This window comes from Gallus gallus, chromosome 2 (assembly GCF_016699485.2).
Source record: "Gallus gallus isolate bGalGal1 chromosome 2, bGalGal1.mat.broiler.GRCg7b, whole genome shotgun sequence".
In the NCBI taxonomy this organism is placed as follows: Eukaryota; Metazoa; Chordata; class Aves; order Galliformes; family Phasianidae; genus Gallus; species Gallus gallus.
Genome location: NC_052533.1, coordinates 80,571,018 through 80,590,808, shown reverse-complemented (window position 1 = coordinate 80,590,808; position 19,791 = coordinate 80,571,018). Strand labels below are relative to the sequence as shown.

General features: G+C 40.6%; 1 protein-coding gene across 8 annotated transcripts in view; it reads left to right on the top strand.

Moving 5' to 3' along the window:
• Positions 1-19,791, top strand: part of GRB10 (growth factor receptor bound protein 10) — a 141,753-nt gene that overhangs the window by 31,824 nt on the left and 90,138 nt on the right. For 6 of the 8 annotated variants that reach the window (XM_025147273.3, XM_015282308.4, XM_046924477.1 and 3 more), the window contains one exon: positions 2,255-2,352. In XM_025147273.3, coding sequence (XP_025003041.1) covers positions 2,302-2,352 — 51 coding nt within the window. In that variant the 5' untranslated portion in view covers positions 2,255-2,301. Of the gene's footprint in view, positions 1-2,254; positions 2,353-14,493; positions 19,037-19,791 lie in introns of those variants that run through there. The other 2 variants (XM_040684209.2, XM_046924480.1) reach the window with 1 other exon arrangement.

The following is a 19,791-nucleotide window of genomic DNA, read 5'->3' as shown; positions in this document are numbered from 1 at the left end:
TCTGCGGTGTTAACAAGTGAATACTGAAGAATGTAGCAGTGAAGCAAATAGGTCTTGATAAATTATGCAGTCTTGACTTGAGCTATTGTTTGAGGTAATTGATGATCTTCCACTGCTGTAATGGAGCTGTAGCATAAACAGCAGCACACCCTAGAGCAGACAAATTGGTCTGGTATTGTTTAGGAACGTATGTAATCTCTTTTGCTGTAAGTGAATCAGTGGCTTTTGCTGAAACATCAAGATAAAGGCCATCATTTTGATACTCAGTCCAAAAAAACCTACAGTTGAATTTACAGCAGTCCTGATTTCCTGTTCTCAAAATACTGATGTAATCAACAAATGTAAAGTTATTGCAATGGAAGGCTGAATATATATCCTTCCTATATCCTTCAGGTAAAGTTTCTTCGATCTTTGTTGGTTCACAGGCTAGTAATACAATTCTCTGTTCTTACTGTACTGTACCAACTACAGAACAGTTAATCCAATGGCTTGCCTAATTTCACTTTAGAGGTACTTAGAAAAGTACTCTCAATGTTAAAAGGTATTTTTAGTTGTTTGTTTTTGTTTTGTTTTGTTTTTTGTTTTTATGATCGGCCAAGATTTAAAGGGTTTCTGTGAACCTCTGTTTAAGTTTTCCAGAACCTATTAGAAGAATGAGGGCAATCTTGCTCTGAAAATGAAATCTTCAGTTCCCCGAGGAGGTGTGGAGTGGGAGCTAGGGAGCTGTAGACCACTTTGTTCAGAGGCTTATATGATGAAAGATCCTAGCAACAAGTTGGCCTCATCTTTACAGAATTATGTGGTTGAGGTAGTCTTTCCTTTCACCCTCCTCCCCCCAAAAAAGCAAACAAACAAACAAAAAAACCCCACCACAAACAACAAATGTAAGTAAGATTTTAGTCTTAAACTTAAGTAAATGGTATCTTGAATAAACAACTTGATTTATGCATATTGAATTACTTGCTGTTGACAACAACTGTTTCCTGCCAAGGCAATAGGCTATAGGAATTGACCCCAGAAAGTTAGCGCCTCAGGAAAACCTCAGAAGCACAGTAGCTTCTTGGAAAGAAACTCCCTGAAGTGCATCTGCCTTTCTAAAGGGCAGGGAGGCTGCCATATCTCAACCAAATCTATCCTGGAGCTAGATAGAATAGAGCTGTCTCAATGAAGGCATGGTTTCCTTGGGCCATAGGCTGCACCTCCTCTTGGAGCAGTTTTCCCAAGGTCTTTTACCTTTGTTCATGGCTTCACTGTCACATAAATCTTCCCAAGAGCTTTGGTTTGGTAATAGTTCATGCCTACTGGAGAGCTATAAACTTAGTCTGTTGTTCTGAGGACATAGTTGATTATTGTAATAGTGAACTAGACAAGAGAGTGCTTGTGGTAGAAGCAAAAGTTCTGTATCTGCTTTGCAGTCTCCTCTCTTGCTTCCACCCATTTTATCTGCTCAGAAGTGAAGTAGCTTGTCTGGCATTGCAGGGATATCTTACACTGAATGCAACTGGTTGGGAGAGACATTGGGAGTAGCAAATACTGTTTAACATATATGCCTTTGTTTAGCTTTTTTCCTTTCTTCACATGCAGTGGCCTTATTTTAGTGCTGTTGGTTTTTTTAATTAGATTTTTCTTTAGTCATATGCATCTTTAAATATGTAGAATTCAAATGGTTTCTGAGAGTAGAGGTGTTGCTTAAAAGAAATACTGCTTAACTTATCAGGTTGCTGTTAATAATCACTTGGAGAAGGAAATGCAAGACTTGAATGCAAATTTACATGGAAAACCTGACTGATGTACAACATGAGAATGAAGCTGTGGGGGAAAAGACATGCTGGAGAGGGTAAAGGGGAGAGGTTGTATAGCTAGATATTGAAGGCTAATGCATAGGTGATTGTTGCATTAACTACCAGATTACAACCTTTTTTTTTTTTCCCCACAACTGAGAATGTAGCATTGGCTGGTAAGTGCCAGACTTTGGGGGGCTTGGGTCTGTGTGAGATGAGTGGCTTTCTCTCTTGTCTGGATCATGAAAATAGAGGATCCACCCAGCCTGGGAACAGCGTCGTAGGCTCTTTTTCCTATTTGAATATGTTTTCTAGGCTACAGACAGCAAACTTGCAGATTTGCTACTTCAAGTTGATGCAAATCCTTGTCACCTCATCTTGTTCTTCTCGGTCTTCCCCCTCCAACTGTTTTCAATAATAAGTTGATGTGATGTCTTCAGTATGGTTTCTGACAGTTTGTTTGTACTCTGCAGGTCCTGTGAAGCACTAGATGTAATTTGAAGAAAATTTGAAGGAACAAATGGCTTTAGCTGGCTGCCCAGACTCCTTTTTACATCTTCCTTATCGGATAGTAAGTTATGAAATTGCATGTTCATGTCAGCTTGTAGCATCATATTGCTATGTGCCCGTGATTGATTGTGCATTCAAACTTTTCATCAAACTGCTAATAGCTGTCTGGCAGTTCTCTGTGTTTTGCTAAGATTTAGTAGCAGAGCCTCTGTTGCCATCCTGTATTTAAGTCCTGTTGAAAAAATTGGGTCACTAACACACAATAATTTGGGTCATTGGTTAAGACTTGATACTTGTCCTCAAAATAGTCAGCTCATATTTGAAAGAAGGCACTTGGACTTCATTATCCTATCTGCTCTGCTCCCCTCCCTCCCCTCACCTCTCCCCCTCCCCCCCCCAGAAAACAAACAAACAAAAAAAACAGCAAAAAAATGACAAGCTGCAGTACTGGTGAAATGTCTTGCACCAAAAAGGATTTGTTTGCTGAATGCTGCATTTGTAGAAACAGAGGTAGAGATTTTTAAACTTGGTCGTGTCTTATGTTTGTGCTGTATCTAAGCAGCCAATATGGCCTATTACAAAGAATATTAAATTTAAAATGAACAAACAAACAAACAAAACATCTCAATTCAAAGGTCCTAGGCAAAAAATGCACGCGAGTTCTCATGGTTTTTTTTTTTGTGTGTGTGTGTTTTCTCCAGGCAGTTGTGGTTGGTATAATGCATGCTTTGTGATTTTTAGGGAACTGCAAATCTGTTATTTCAGGCATGACCTGTTTTTTGCCCTTTTTTCTCTTGTTATCATACAGTGCTTACTACCCTAAGGATTCAGTTATGAATTTGGGCCCTGCAGATACATGAATGATTAAACAGAGTATACTGCAATATAGAAACTTTTTTCTCTTTGTCCCAAGAGAAACATTACTAATAGTAATTACTAGTCATGCTGCATATCTGAGGGAAAAAAAAATCCTCAACAGGGTACTCATCTGTTTCATAATATGCCAACTAACAATTTTTTCCCAACAGGAAACTTCAAATTTATTAACTAATTACTATTAGTCGCTAATTATACTAATGTTGATATATGCTGAGTTGTCAGCTGAATGTACCTGAAGACTTTTCCTGGTAGCATGAAAAATTTAACTATTCCTTTATAACCACTAGAATGCAGTTCAAGAAATTAGGTGTTCTGCAAGTCTGTTGTTGTACATATAGGTGTAATTTTAAAAGGCTACATGAATAGGTGGACTTTATAAACTTGATGCTCTTTGAAATTACGCTACCTATTCATCTAGAGCATCATCTGAGTTGTGATTGTAGGCTGAGGGAAAGAAGAACTTTGTGAGAGAAATGTGACACTTGTAGGCAGTGTAGGCAGTTTCTGAGCTGCGTATTTCTTACCAGATGTTAAACTTTCCCATGAAAACAGTATGTTTAGTACCCCTGTTCAACAGCCTTGGAGGTACATCAAAGGGCTGTTGGTTCATGACAAGCAAGAATGTGAATTTCTCTTGCTTTTTCAAACCCTATAGATAATCGGCTTTAGGGCAGTCTAAGAGACTGGAAATCTCAAAGTGACATGGGCTACTTAAGATGGTGGGAAAGTGACTCCCTGTTAATTAACATTTTTGGTCATAGCTTATTTTATGTTAGCTATCCCAAGTGCCTGTAGTAAGTTTAAAGATGAGCTTTGGAGGCCTATTCACAACTATCACGCCTTCTATCAGAAGTTAAGTTCACATGAAAAAAGTGGACATCTGTTTCTCCACCCCTACTAGACTTGACTTAAAAGCTTTCATCCACTTATCTTTCAGATTTGACTACAGTGCCAATGTTGTGTTGGTAAAGGGCTAAAGGAAGGTTAAGGTAAATATGCTCTAGATTAGAGCGTGAGGAGTATTCTAGTTTTTTGGTATACATTTTCTGACTTAATAAGAATGGAGGCCTATACAGAACACTGAGGTTGGGATAGCTGCAACTTCAATATTTAGAATAAATTGACACAGTCGAGTTTGGGATTACATTTAAAACAGATGGCAAAAGAACTGAGAGCCTGGCTAGGTGAATGTGCGCTACAGAATACCCTTTAAGATGGCCTGTTGCCGAGATACATCTACCCTCTTTTTCTTATTTCTGAAGAGGGAGAAAGGATATGCATCTCTTGACTTCTGTATTGGGCACTTCATTTGCAATGTTTCTTCCTTTTAGAAGCTTTGAGGTCTTCTTTAAGGGCTTATTTTATTTACATATTTGTTTAGTTTTCTCAGGAGTTAGCACATAAACCAGTTTTACTGCGTGTATTCTCCTAGAAACAATCTCTAGCTTTGTGGAAAAAATCAATACTACCTTTTAGTGGCTTTCAGGAGCCCTTTCCAAATTCTCTAACTCTTCAATAAAAATCCGGCAGTGAGAATTGGCAGTGTTTGTCTTCTGTTCCTGGAAATTCAGAACATAGTCCCAGAATTTCTCAGAAAAAAATGGGATGATTTACTGTGTTTCCGTTCTTTTGCAATCTGTAGTCACAACAGTATTTATGTGCAGTGACTTGAACTCTTGGGGAAGATTTAGTTCTTTAACCCTTCAATGCATTAATTGTACAAGTCTTAGTGACATAAATAACAAAATGATGTTTTTCTTAGCTTCGAAGGATAAAATTCTAGGCATGTGGGAATTAGGTGTTCTGTTCATCTTCTATTTTCTGCCTTCTGTTTATTTTCTTGTAAACATGATGCTGGAATGACTTTCTGAATAATTAAGCTCCACAGAGTTTGATTTTTGAGAGCTGGATTCTTAACTAAAGAAAAGACTTGTTCACATCATACTCTGTCTACCTTTGCATAAAATGCACTACAAGCGCTTGATCACAAAATTGAAAAGAATGGAAATGTTTTTTTTCTCACATTTACAGCCTGATGGATTTCAGGATTGGTCCTGTTGACCGGGTGAGATGGCATAGTATTGCACGTTATACTTGAGAAGCTTTGTGCCCTTCAAGATCAGGGAAATAAGTACTTAATAGAAGTAATCAGAGTCTAGCTAGCGTAATAGAAGCTTCCTCCTCAATGCTGTTAGAATTGGAATTGTGAAGAAAATTGATTGCAGTTAATACAACAGAAGTAGTTACACTTTGCCTAAAGTTTTCTGTTTTTAGTATGGCAATTTTGATTCTTGTTTTCTGTAAAATCATACACTGAATTGAAAGGTATCTTTGGAGATTGTATGATCAAAGTCTGCAGCACCTTGAGATTTTTCATCTGTTTTGCAAGGCTGCTTCATCTCTGTGAATTGTGGGGTTTAGAGGTTATTTGCTTTGATTAGGTGTTTGAAGAGGGTATCCATTTTAGCAGAGAGAAAGATAATCATATAATCACAGAATGGCTTGGGTTGGAAGGGACCTCAAGGATTATCAAGTTCCAAGCCTCCTGCCACAAGCAAGTATGCCAGCCACTAGATCACATACTGGATCAGATTGCCCAGGGCACCATCCAACCTGGCCTCAAACATCTCCAGTGATGGGGCATCCACAGCCTCTCTGGGCAACCTGTTCCAGCACCTCACTGCTCTCTCAGTAAAAAACTTGCCCCTGACACCTGATCTGGATCTCCTTTCCTTTAGTTTAAAACTCTTTTGTCTTGTCACAATCTACCCATGTAAAAAGTTGATTTTCCTTTAACCACTGGAAGGCCACAATGAGTTCTCCCCACAGCCTTCTCTTTTCCAGGCTTAACAAGCCCAGTTCCTTCAGCCTTTCTTCATAGGAGAGCTGCTTCAGCCCTTGGATCATCTTCATGGCCCTCCTCTGGACCCTCTCCAAAAGCTTTGCATCTTTCCTCTTTTGGGTGCCTCAGACTTAGACGTGGTACTCCATCTGGGGCCTCACGAGAGCAGAGAAGAGAGGGACAATCACCTCCCTGTCCCTGCCGACCACCCCTCTTTTGAGGGAGTCCAGGATACCATAGACCTTCTGGACTGCAAGCGCTCACTGCTGGCTCATGTTAAACTTACCATCAACCAGGACCCCTAAGTCCTTCTCAGCATGGCTATTCTCCAGGAGTTCTTCTCCCAGTTTGTATACATCTGAGGTTACCACTCATTACTGGCCTCCACCTGGACACAGAGCCATTGACTACAACCCTCTGGCTGTGACCTTCCAACCAATTCCTTATCCACCAAATAGTCCATCCTTTAAATTCATATATCTCCAGTTTAGAGATAAGGATGTGGTAAGGGACAATGTCAAAGACGTTGTAGAAGTCCACGTAGATGACATCAGTTGCCTTTCCTTTGTCCACTGATGCTGTCACTCCATCATAGAAGGCCTCTGTATTGTCAGGCACCTGTCCTTGGTGAAGCCATGCTTGACTGTCTTGGGTTACTGCTCATCACTCATGTGCTTTAGTATGTCTTCCAGGAGGATCTTGTTCCAGGAGATCATATTTCATGATCTTCCCAGGTACAGAGGTGAAGCTCACCAGCTTGTAGATCACTGGGTCCTCCTTCCTCCCTTTCGTCTTAATGTGAGTGATGTTACCCTTTTTCCAGTCCCCAGGGACTTCTTCTGACTGCTATGACTTTTCAAATATGATAGAGAGTATCTCAGTAACCACATCAGCCAGCTCCTTTAGGACCATGGGATGTGTGTCATCTGGCCTCTTGGACTTGTAAACATTCAGTCTCTTGAGTTGCTCTCAGACTTGGTCTTGCCCTTACAGTGTGTGTGGGGGGGGGAGGGGGGTGGTTTGCTCCCTCAGTTTCCACCTAGAGGTTCAGGGATGGACATTCAGCAATGGGAGATACCTGGCTGTCAGTGAAGACTGAGGCAAAGAACTCATTTAGTACCTCAGCCTTCTTTATATCTGTTGTAGCCAGTTCTCCTTTTCCATTTAGCACAGGAGACATGCTCTCTTTGGCCTGTCTCTTATGACATACGTACGTGTAGCACTCCTTGTTGTTTTTAACATCCATCACCAAGTTCAATTCCATCTGTGCCTTGATTTTCCTAATCCCATCTCTGCAATAGTGGTTTATTTATTTAATTATTTACTTACCCTCTTTGGGCTTAAATGTACAAGAGTTTGATCCAGAATTTTTGTGTGTCAACAGGGCAATACAGATCCACCAGAGTGTACAAACAGGCTTTCAAAGTACTTGGTCATAGCTGAGTGAAAAAACAATCGTGGCATTATTGAATTGCATCCTTCTACGTATAGTATGAAGAAATAAAGCTGGAATGTTGCTACTGCCATTGCAAAAAGTCATCAGATTCCTGAAATATGGTGTCAGTCAACAGTTATTTTGTTGATGATGCTCTTGTTTTAACAGTTTACATGGTGTATGTGGAGTATAGGGTTGACGGACTGCAGCAGACGTAAAGTACAAAGCAGTGAGAACATTAGTGAATGTTTTAACAGGATGTGTTGCCTCCAATATGAAGTTATGAAATCTGTCTCGCCAAGTGCAGATTGCAAATGTCTTTTACAGATAGAGTTGAAGCTACTTAGTAGATTTTGTTGAAGAGCAACTGGAGCTGGATTTCTAGCCTTGGTCTACATTTTTGTCAAAAAGATCTGTTAAAAGAATTGTCCCAGAAGCACTTCTTTTCCACTGACGTGGAAATTCAAGTGTAGTATGCATGTGATCAGAATATTTTGTATGAAGCAAAAGAAAGTTTAAGAAATTTGTGTTCTCATTTGAAGCTTTTATAAAACTAGGTATCTTTTCTTCTTAAATACCCATCAATTACTACTTGTTTTAGCCTCTTTCAGCAATTTCAGTTGGAAAAAAAAAAATGTACATAACTGTCTTCACTTCTACTTTTGTGTTCTAATTTACAGAGAAGTTGCTCAGCAAAACAAGACTTTTTCAAAAAAGTTAAATACCAAGAAAGTTTAGCATGCCAAGTCTGTATTTCGTTATGTACTGTTTTCAATTCACAAAAAAAGACCCAAAGCGTTCTAATGGCCAAGCATCCCTCCTATTTCATAGAATCATAGAATCGCTAAGGTTGGAAAAGACCCACAGGATCATGCAGTCCAACCATTCGCCCTTCACCAGTGGTTCTTGCTAAACCATGTCCCTCAACACAACATCCCAAACACTCTTTGGACACCACCAGGCTCGGTGACTCCACCTCTCTGGGCAGCCCATTCCAGTGCCTGACCACCCTTTCAGAGAAGTAGTATTTCCTGATGTCCAGCCTGAACCTTCCCTGGCGCAGCTTGAAGCCATTCCCTCTAGTCCTATCACTAGTCACACGAGAGAAGAGGCTGACCCCCAGCTCACTACAACCTCCCTTAAGGTAGTTATAGAGAGCAATAAGGTCTCCCCTGAGCCTCCTCTTCTCTAGACTGAACAATCCCAGCTCCTTCAGCCACTCTTCATAAGGCCTATGCTCCAGACCCCTCAATTTACTACTTACATTATTACTTACAGCAGTAAGGAAACAATCTAGATATTGGAAATCATGTGAGGAAATTACAAGTAAAGAAGCTTAATTTTGCATCTTTCTATTAATGTTTTTATGCATATGCTTGAACAGTAGTAGATAGAATCCATCTTTTATATCCTGTTACATCATTTTATGTGAGCAGCCTTTCAGATTTATCTCTAGATTAAGCTCTAGTGCTTAAATCTCCAGAGTTCAGTGCTTTTCTCAAGAGTCTCTTCATCAGGCTCCTGGTATAGTAAGTCAGATTTAAAGTGCATTCACAACTGACAACAGAATCGAAAGATGTGTCTCCCCATTCAAATGCATGTAATTCACATGCTTGCTTTCTTTGTTTTTAGTAAGTCTCATAGCTGCAGTCAAAAATTGATGGCATAACTTATAGGGAAAACTTAATGGAATTTATTCAGACTCTTCACAAGACTACATGGCAAGAAAATTTCCAGGTACGTGAATGACAAGCAACTCATCAGAACTTGTCAGCATGGATTTACAAAGGGAAAATCATGCTTAACTAACTTAATACAACTATATGATAAAATGACCAGACTGGTGTTTGAGGGGAGAGCAATTAATATAATTTGCCTAAACTCAGTTAAGCTTTCAGCACTCTCTCCTGGAAGTTACTCATATAGAATTTGTTGATGCATGAGCCAAGTGAGTATGCAGTGAGGTAGACTGAAAAATATCTGAATGTCTGGTCGCAGAACCAGACAGTAGTAGAACATTACTACTTCTCTGAAAGGGTGGTCAGGCACTGGAATGGGCTGCCCAAAGAGGTGGTGGAGTCACCAAGCCTGGTGGTGTTTAAAGAGCGTTTGGATGTTGTGTTAAGGGACATGGTTTAGCGAGAACCATTGATGAAGGGCGGATGGTTGGACTGGATGATCCTGTGGGTCTTTTCCAACCTTAGTGATTCTATGATTCTATGAAGTCTTGCTGGAGAACAGTAATGAGTGGAGTACCCCAGGGGTCACCACTGAGCCCAGTCCAGTTCATTGTCTTTGCTAGTGATCTGGATTGTGGGGCAAAGTATACCTTAAGCAGGTTTGATGACACAAAGCTATGAGATGTGGCTGATTGACTAGAGGGCCATACTGCCATTCAGAGGGACCTGGGCAGGCTGTAGAGATGGGCTGACAGAACCCCAGGAGATTGAGCAAGGGGAAGAGCAAAGTCCTGCATCTGGAGAGAAGCAATACTCTTTTTGAAAAGAGGAAATATTGAATCTAGCTATTTAAGATAGCTACTGTATGAGTGTATGCAAGTTAGTTACAACTCAAAATGCAAGAGAGAAGTTGGTGTAAGATGGTTTCATTCTTCAAAAATCAGTGTACATATAGAATAATTGAAATATTTAAAATTGACTTTACTGTAGTCAACTGGAATTACTTGAGTGATATTTGGGGAGAGTTGTTTTTAATGAACTTTTCTTCTGCAGATGTTCTGTACTCTGCTTATGAGGAAACAATAACTGCTGGAGACGACTTTATTTTTTTAAGAGGAATATCAGATTCCTGTGTATTTGGAGCTGTCACTTTTCAAGAAAATGCTGTGGCTCAGATAATTCTTAGTGTTACTGTCCATGCCAGTTGGCTCTGACAAGCCATTTTTTGTCCTTGGTGAAGAACAGATATAATGTGTTATACACAAGTATTTCTAAGAAATATATCTAGATGCAGACCTTGCTAAAAGTTAGACCCAACAGATTTTTCTTGCCTTACACAGTCTAGAGGGAAACTGATCAAAGGAAGGATATTATTTCATAAGCACTTTTGCAATGATGTTTTCCAACCTAAAACAAAATTAACTAAACAACAACCAAAACCAAGCAAACAGAAACCCTTAATTCTGCATGAAGTTAAGTATAACAACTTTGAGAGCAGAACTTTCCTACTTCTAAAACAAAACTATGGGTTAAATTTCCAAACGTTGCTGTTAATGCAGTGTCTTATGGCACAGCTCTTTTTGAGTCTGTCCTTGCAGACCATCTCATAGTTAACTCTTAGTTCCCACAAAACTGCCATTTAACAAGTTCCTTGCATTTCTAGCATTACAGGTATGTTCCTTACATGGAGAACACAAAATTGAACTAGGACTTCGTTCTTGCTCTGGAGGAATTGGCTTCTTTTCCAAGATGGAATTTTACCAAATTGATCAGCTTTCAGGAAACTTTCATGTAGAAAGTAGCAAATTATTGGTATTAATGGCCTTTCATGCTAGATAGTATTGGTATTTTAATCTGACACCTTATGATACAGTGTTTCCTTTCTTCTCCTGTAAGAACAGCAAGCAATCAAATGTAGATCACAAATGTTAGCAAAGCTCTCAAGCTTTACTGCTATTTTAAGATAGCTTTGGCTTGTGTACTATTGGTAAGACCAGTGTGCGTGTTTGAAATTCTAGCCTCTACAATGAAAAGACAAGCCCTCAGAAACAGCCAGTTGTTTTGGAGTGTACTTGTCCTTTGCAAACTGAATGTTGAACAATGGTTTAAGACTCTACTACACACTGGCTGTAGCTCTTGATGTCTTACACACTGGTTCCATTTTTTGACATAATTTTGGCAAGTAGGGAGAACCTGGCAATCCTTCATGCTAGAGGCCTAAGCTCTAATAAAGCGCTTTAGTTATTAGCACAAGTAAATAGTTGTCCATTTGTGCTTCATTAATGCATATTAGTCATACAGTAAATACTGTCATTCTGGCAAGTTCCCCAGAATGCCAAATACTTCTGCCCAGTTCAGGAGGGGGTTTCTAACAAAGTGGTATTGGCACCTTTCTTGGAGAAGTTCTTGAACCTATTAGTGTAAGAGAGTGGCAGACCGTTTTTTCGGCTCACGGGGGTTTCTGTAAAACTGATACTTCAGTGGAGGCAAAGAAGTGTTTGTGTTTCATCTTTAAGTGTTGCAGTGAATGCTTGTTAAGTTCACAGTTAACTTTTCTACAGTCTTCAGCTATAGCTTGGGCATATTGCTTTGAAAAGTACAAATGAGATGCTTACTTCTCTAATCAAAGTAATGAAATATTCTGCAAGACTGACCAATCTTGTGACATTTTAGCTATGTATTTGAAGATCCTAGCAAGTACAACGACACGAGGAACTCAAAACATAGCACAGTGTGTGGTTTGCCTCTGCGGTCATCAGATTTCTCCTATGATCACAGTGGTTTTAATTTCATTTATTTATTTAAGATGAGAGACCATCCTCACAGTGATATTGGGCCACTTGCTCAGCACCTTCCAATGCATCCTGTCTGGTCACATGGACTTAGTCCAGTTAGTTTGTGCCATCTGTAACTCTCCTTTGGTGTGAAGGTTCACTCCAACAGATGCTGACACTGTGCTTGAAGATCTGGGAGACATGAGGGCAAACCTCAGTAGGAAAATGTGAGACAAAGAAACTGTGGATCTCTTGTCCTCAGCTGCTCTGTCCTATCCATAACTGAGCACTAACCAAGCTAACTCTAGCCATCCTTTTGTTCTTGCTTACCTATAGAACATTCCTTGTTGTTACTGACATCCTTTGCTAGCTTCAGCTCTTCTTCTTGGGCAATCTCTTGATATTCCTTATGCTTCGATCTTAGCATTTCAGCATTTGAGCTGAGGTAAGAGCTCCCTATCCGTGAACTCTGGCTTTCTGCCATTCCCCTGTAACTTTCTGCATGCTGTTCTTGTGCTTTGAAAAGGCTGTTCTTGAAGATCAGCTTGTTCTCTTGGGACCTGTGGACCTTCAGGGCAGTCTCCCATGGGAACCTGGCAAGCAGGTCCTTGAGCAAGCCAAAAACTGCATTCTTGCAGTCCAGGACTGAAATTCTGCTAGTAGTTTTGCTCCCTTCATCTGGGGCTGGTATTGGGCTGCCATCAACTTCTTCCTCCAAGTGAATGTTCTCTGCCCACGAGTCAGCTTTGTTAGCTTGTTGGTACAGCAGAGTGCTCTTCTGGTTGCCTTATTGATCACTTGTGTAGTGAAGTTATTTTCAGCCCACTCCAGAAATCTTTCCAGTGTGCAGTGCTGGCTGCATGTGGAACTGCACTGTTTGCTTGTAAGTGGGTCAAAAATGTGATTTAGCTGACCTGTCTCCAATTTCTCACCATCCCCTGTTTTTGGCTGCAAAAATGAACTTGTTTTGCCTGGGCAAGGCAGGTACTCTCAACTTTCAACTTCTCCAAGATGGTGATTGGAAGCAACCATTGAGATGGGAAACAAGGATGTGACAGAAGCAAAAGAGAATTTAAGGGCCCATGGGCTAGGTGCCTCCTTGCCCACTGATATCCTTTGTGGCTTCCCAGCCAAGCATTTCATAGAGTGGCTTGAATTGAAAGGGATCACCTAGTTTCACCCACCCCTCCCATGGGGAGTGCTGCCACCCACCAGACCAGGCTACCCAGAGCCCCATCCAACCTGGTCTTGAGTGCCTCCAGGGATGGGGCACCCACAGCTTCTCTGTGCCAGTGCCGCTCTGCCTTTTGAGTAAAGAATTTCCTCATAATATCTAATCTGAATCTGCCTTCTTTTAGTTTAAAGCCATTCTTCCTTGTCTTTGTTTTGGTACTCAGTCTTCTGTCACAGCACTCTACTGCCTTCTTTGGTGCGTACCTTCTTTCCCAGAGCTTAGATTGAAGCAGGCTCTCTGCCACGCTGCCTTTTGTGAGGATGTACTGCCAGCCATATCTCCCCTGACTCAGTCTTGGGGCAGTGTGGGGAAGCTGTCCCTTGCTAAGTGGTTTGCAAGCTTTCGCACTGAAGGTTCTGAGATTTAAAGTAAAGAAATAATAAGAAGTTAGAACTCCTTATGAACATGGGATTTTTCGAACTTGAGTACTGTCTTCAACATGTGAGGTGGTCATTTCATATGTTTTGTAGTTGGAGGCACTTGCAGAGCTTGTTCTCTAAGATGAATGTGAATTATGACTTTGAGGTGCCCATTTCTCTCCTTCTGACCATATGGAAGTAAGTATAGGCTAGTGTATTGTAACTCACTGAGAGAAATACCTTCCAGCATGCACGCTGATGAAACTTCTCCATGAAGCATTTTTTTTTCTGGCATGAGCAAATGGTTACTCAAGAGTGCTAAGCATCTTCTGAAAAAGACATCTTTTGTGTTCTTGTTTTTCTGGAGTTCTTTATGTCCTCAAAATTGTGATAAACTGCTGGTAGTTCAATGTGAATTGGCTGGATAGTTTAGTCACAAACCATAACCGCTATGCTGGATGAGAGCACGTTGGAAAAATAGTTTTCTGACAGCATGTCTTTTAGAGTATGGCTTGCCCTGTAGATTAAAATAAACTCAAACCCACAAGACCAGAAACTTTTCATCAAACTATCCCACTAGCAAATTCTGAAGCAGGAATATTGACGAAATAATATGCATTTCTAGAACGCAAGATTACATGCATGCTGTCAGTATTGTGGTGGTGTGCTAATGAGCTCCCAAGAAATTTGTCACAATTAACTTTAATTTTTTTAGCTAGTTGTCCTCGGGACAACTGTATCCAGAGGTGGCCTCTTTCACTCACAATTTGCTTCTGAAGCCATGTTCAAAGTCTTTCTTTTCTTCCTAATCCTAAAATTGTTGTAGTTTTTTTTTTTTTTTTTTTTAATCTCTGATTTGTCTTTAATCTCAGAAAGGATATTTTCCTCTACCTTTATTCTGTAGATCTGCATTTTTTGACTGGAAAAAAAGGCTGAAAACCAGAGGGAGCATTATCATAAATACTGATGGTGTTGCTTAAGTTTCCAGCCTGAACCACACAGCTGATAGCTAGCTTAGCTGGAGTCAGGTAACTACTTATTATGGAAGCACCTACCCTGTGACCTGCAAAGTCATTTTGTCCAATATCTTCAGCGATGCTTCAGGAAAGAGAGGAGATGGTACCTTACCCATGGAAGGAATGTTATAAAGCCATTTGACATAAACATTCTTATGGCTAGTAGCTGTAGCACTGCTGAAACTGGTGCAGTCAAATAGTGCTATTCTTATTACTAGGGGATTTCTTAAGCTTTTCTGTTGGCCAGCTTTGCAGTGTGGGTTGAAATGTATCCCCAGTTGGAGACCATGTACCTGTGCCTGTCTGGTTTGGGTTGGTTATCTTGTTTTGGAGATTTTGGCACGCTGCTCCTTCATCCAGTATCACACTGGCAATTATGAAATCTCTTTGATCTGTCAAGGCCTTAACATAGCTTAATACTCAGAGGATTTATGCAGAATTAAAGCAGTTGTTAACAGTGTTGAAGTGTAGGTTCAGAAGTGCTGTGAGTAACTTGGTTGGAGGTGCCCCACAGTTCTCTCGACATATTTATGTTGCAAACAGCATGTTTTAAAACAAAACAAAAACAAAACCTTCCTAATTTGAGAAGGTGATGGACAGTCTTCCTGTCAGCAAGCAGGTGGAGTTTTTTTCTTTTCCCATGTACCGATTTGTGCAAAAACTAAAGATTTACGCATTGTATTGGATTTTCTTGGGGCAGCTTGCACCTTCACGTGTAATTAGTTACTATTTAAATGCAAATGGCTGAGCTTTTGAGAATTTTCTTTCTTTGGAGAATGTTACGTCACTGAAGGTTTTCTGATAAAGTCATCTTGTTGATGCAAGAAAACTAGTAGAGCACACTTTCCTTAAGAAAGGGGAAACATGGCAGTCACTGCATTGAGACATGTGTCCCATCCCTGGGGGCATTCAAGGCCAGGCTGGATGTGGCTCTGGGCAGCCTGGTCTGGTGGTTGGTGACCCGGCACATAGCAGGGGGGTTGAAACTCGGTGGTCATTGTGGTCCTTTTCAACCCAGGCCATTCTATGATTCCATGATTTGTGTGTGAACTGAGAACTTGTATGTAGCAGAATAATTTGTATTGGAAATATTGTTCAACTGTTCGTAATGTTTGGGAGTGGTGACTCTGAATCTAATAAACATCATTTCTCAAGATTATTTTATGAAAACTGTTTTGATCACTGGCGTGAAAGGTACAGTAATGTCACCTTCTTAAAACTCTGGCGGTGAAATGAGATTCAGACATAAAGAAATGCAGAAATACATGCACATCCTTGATTAGTTATAAAATGGTTTTTGTTCCAAAGGTTTACAATATAAGCAGTACAAAAAGATTATGCTTTTTTCTTAAAGTACCCATACATTGTAGACTATTCCTTACAATCCATAATTTTCTTTGCAAGCAATGCAAAGTGTGGGGAACCCTGATTTTTGCTTAGCACAATGGTCCATCTCTGTACAAGATATAATGCTGGGTTGCTAATGGTGAAAGACATGACTGTTGTGACATAAAGCTGTCTGTGGGTTTTCTATCCTACATCTGAGATTGTTTAATCTTGCTGTTGGAGATGCTTAAAGAGCCAATTCTGTATCTAACTGAGAACAAGCAACCTGAACTGCAAATGTCCTTTTCTGGGATGAGCAGTTAGTTAAGGGGTCAGACTCACCACATAGCAAGAAGGTGTGTGGCCAGTGCAATTGGGATCGTATGCTTGATTGGACAGGACAGCTACTTCTAGACCTAGTTAAATTACTTACCTAGTGCTAAGAATCACTCTTCAGGGAAGGAGGGGAGGGTTATCAAGCACAGCCAAAATTACAGAGTTTGATCAAATAGGCTAGAAAATAGGTAAAGACCATATAACTGATTGTTGAAGCAAGTAAGGATATCAGAGCAATCTTGTAAATAGATTTGTTTAATGTGGTGTTTGAAATTCATCATGTTTCAAATTTGAAGTTCCTAAGAGTAATCTCATTAGCGCTTTGAGGGTTGCTTTGTTAGCTAGTGTCTGGTGAGCTTGGGAGGTCTCTGTGAGCATGGTGGCACTTACTGTGGGAGATTTATTGCTTCACCAGCTCTGCCAATGGCTGTAAGGAATTGCCTTCCTTACCTGCCCTAAAGGGCTGAAATCCTCTGCACACCTGAGCCAACAAGAAGACAAAAAGGGACAGTACTGTTGCCTGTAAGCAAACAGACCCATATTTGAGTGGCATAAATTCCTTTGTTGTGTGTTATATGCTACTGCCATTCCACTGTTAGTATTTCATCACTTGAGTTTTCAGAGAAAATGACCGATGAGGGACAATGCTTCAGTATAATTTAGGTTATCTGGCTGCAGCTCCTGCTTCCCACGGTGTACAGGCTTGAATGCCTTATCCTTAAAGAGCATGTGCTTACGTAGAAATGTTAATACCTACAACCTAGGTAGAATCTTCCTTTTTCTCCTCCCTCCCCCACTCCCCTGGCCTGAGACACCCGAGTGTGTTGCTCTGTTGCCAAATCTCAGAGGCCACCGGGTCGGGTCATCTCTCCAAGCGCTGAGCCTCCCAAGGTTAATGCAGGGCAGCGTCAGCCTCAGCCTGGGACAGACTGTCCGAGGCGGTTCGTAGAACATCTCCCGTCCACTTCATGCGAGGCTGCTTTCCAGACCTGGCTCCCAAAGCCAGTGTTCTTAGAAGCAGCATTGCTATAATCAGAGCTCTAGTGGAGGCGATGCCAAATAGAACAGACAAGCTACCTTATATTTCACAGGTCTGATGAGCGTGGGGAGAGCAGCAGGTTGGAAATGATTGTCCTATATGTTCATTCTATATACTAGGAAGTAGCAACACTGTCATGGGTGACGTAATTTAGTCTATTAAATACCAGTTCTTCAGTAGTAGAATGGTGCTGAACTTACTAAAAAGCCTCTTTAAAAAACAGAGGAATATGATGTCTTACTGTAGTTGATTTTATGCTTTGAGTAACAAAACTCAATTAGTCTGCATAATTTCTGTTGGTAGATACAGGTCTTTCACAGAAAATAGATCTTCCAGAGACTGTTGGTGGAGTCAATATTGACCAAAACCAAGGAGCTTGGAGTGTGCACTAAAAGAGGATTTTGGTGGCCATGTCAGTGGCAGGACCTTGCCTTGGAGGTCAGGAAAATTTGTGGATAAGTACAGGCTAAAGATTCATTCTCAGGTTCTATGGGCACCAGTCGAAGAAACGCATTTTCCATGTAAGCATGTAATTATCCACCATAAAGATCTCAGACCACTGCCATTTTGTAATACTAAACTTACTTAGTGGTAGAAGTGGAAAGGAGCTTAGTGTATGTATCAAAAAAGAAGCAGACATAAAGTAAATGCTTCATTTTTGTAAGTTCTTTCTAGCATAAGACAGCTCTGAGAAGTCATTGCGTTCATTGAGAATCTTGTGCTTGTTTCTCTTCTATATTTCAAGACTTTATTTTAGCTGTAAACTGTGTAAACTGTCTCTTAACAGCCGGAGTGGTTTTAGACTCATTAAAAATAGAACAAAGCTTTTAGCATTTCTAAGCCTGTCAGTTGGATTTGCTTCTTGCTAGCTGATTAAAAGGCAACAATCATGATGCACTGGATTTCTTCTACCATAATAAATGATGCTATGGTCCAAAGAGTGCACACTGTGGAATATACTACCCATTTTCTCTGTGAGGAGAATCTGGGAGACAGCAGAATTCTTGCAGAAGTGGTTAATTTATACTAAAAGAGAACTGTTATAATGAAACAAATTTAGTTTGACGTAACTCTTGCCAAATTATGGGTACAGTAGGGTTGCAAGCCCTGCTAATACCAGTTTTACCGACACTAGGCTATAGAAGTGGCATCTGCAAAGCTAGCGTGTATGCATGCTGAAGGGTTGCATTGCTAACTCCAGTATACAGAGAAAAGTCTTTTACAAATAGGCTGCTGTTGCCAAATCGGCTGGGAGGATGCTAATCGTGGTCCAGCTCTTGCAACAGTAGTAGTTCTTTTTTCTGGGATTTGGGACTGAAGAGCCACTTAAAAAAAAAAAATAGTGAAACTGACTAGTAGCTAGTGCTATCTCCTGGTGTGAAGCAATACTGCCAGGGTAGCAGCTGTACTGCAGGTAATGACAAGTCCCATAACTAGGAATACTCCTTAAAATAAATCTGAAACACCCTCAGAAAATAACTTTCTGGCTCAGCTATACCAGCGTGTTGTATAACTGTATCAGTCCGTGTATTTAAGAAAGCTGTTTTCCCCGATGAAGGAGAAGAAATGCTTTTCTGACTGTGGGCATGCGCACTGTGGGGTTTAGGTGTTGACAGGCTCCAGAGCCCCAATTTTTGCTGACTTGAAGGACCTTCTGGGCAGTGGGGTATTAAAACCCAGAAGGGGGTCAGGAGAGAAGTTCTTCCAAGGACAGACTGGCAAGCATTTCTGCCTTCTGTGTATCATGGGATGTAATATAATTCCTGTGATCACAACTTCATTTAACAAATTCCCTGCCACTGCAGAGACGTAAACCATGGACGCAGGTCTGTCTGTCAGTCTCTCATTTTCTTTCTATCTTTAGTAATTCCTGATATGTTGTGTTTCTTGTAGCTTTTGCATATGTATATGGCGAGCTGTTAAATCTGTTGAGGGTTGTCCGAACATGAGGATAGTGATAGTTCTGTGCACCCTGCCAGGTTACTGCATGCTTTCTGTGACTCTCAGCCTCTGCACTCAGAGGTGCTGCGCTGTGTCAGGTGGAGCATGCTGCAAGCTTTGCTGCTCAGATAATCCCAAACTGGGTTTATTTGTTGCTGGCCCCTAGGGTTATCACTGTCAGTCTTAACAGAAGTCTTGTAAAATCAGAAGAATTCCAGCAGTTAGTGGTTTTGCTAGTTCAGGACAGAGCCTGACTTTTGACAGAGCAAAGTGGCTGTATTTTAAGCCCTTGTTTGTACAAGCTCTCTTAGCAATGGGAATGTTAAAATTTTAGGTTCACAGTTACACTGTTGACTTACTGAGCCTTTCACTTGGCTCTTACTTAGTCAAATGACTGTAGTTTAGAGGCAGGAAACCTAGTTACAGCTCTTTAATTATGTAATATGTGGGTTGTCTTTGCTCTAAAGTTTTTTTGCCTGTTGTGCAAAGCCTTTTTATTTCTCTCCTTGTTTCTGCTGCATATTAAGCACTGGCCCAGAGAAGATGTGATTGATGCTCTAAGAAAAGGCAGCAAGAACTATTTTTGAGTAAATTTGAAATCATATGCAAAGCGGTGACATTGGGCAAAGCAGAGAAGCCT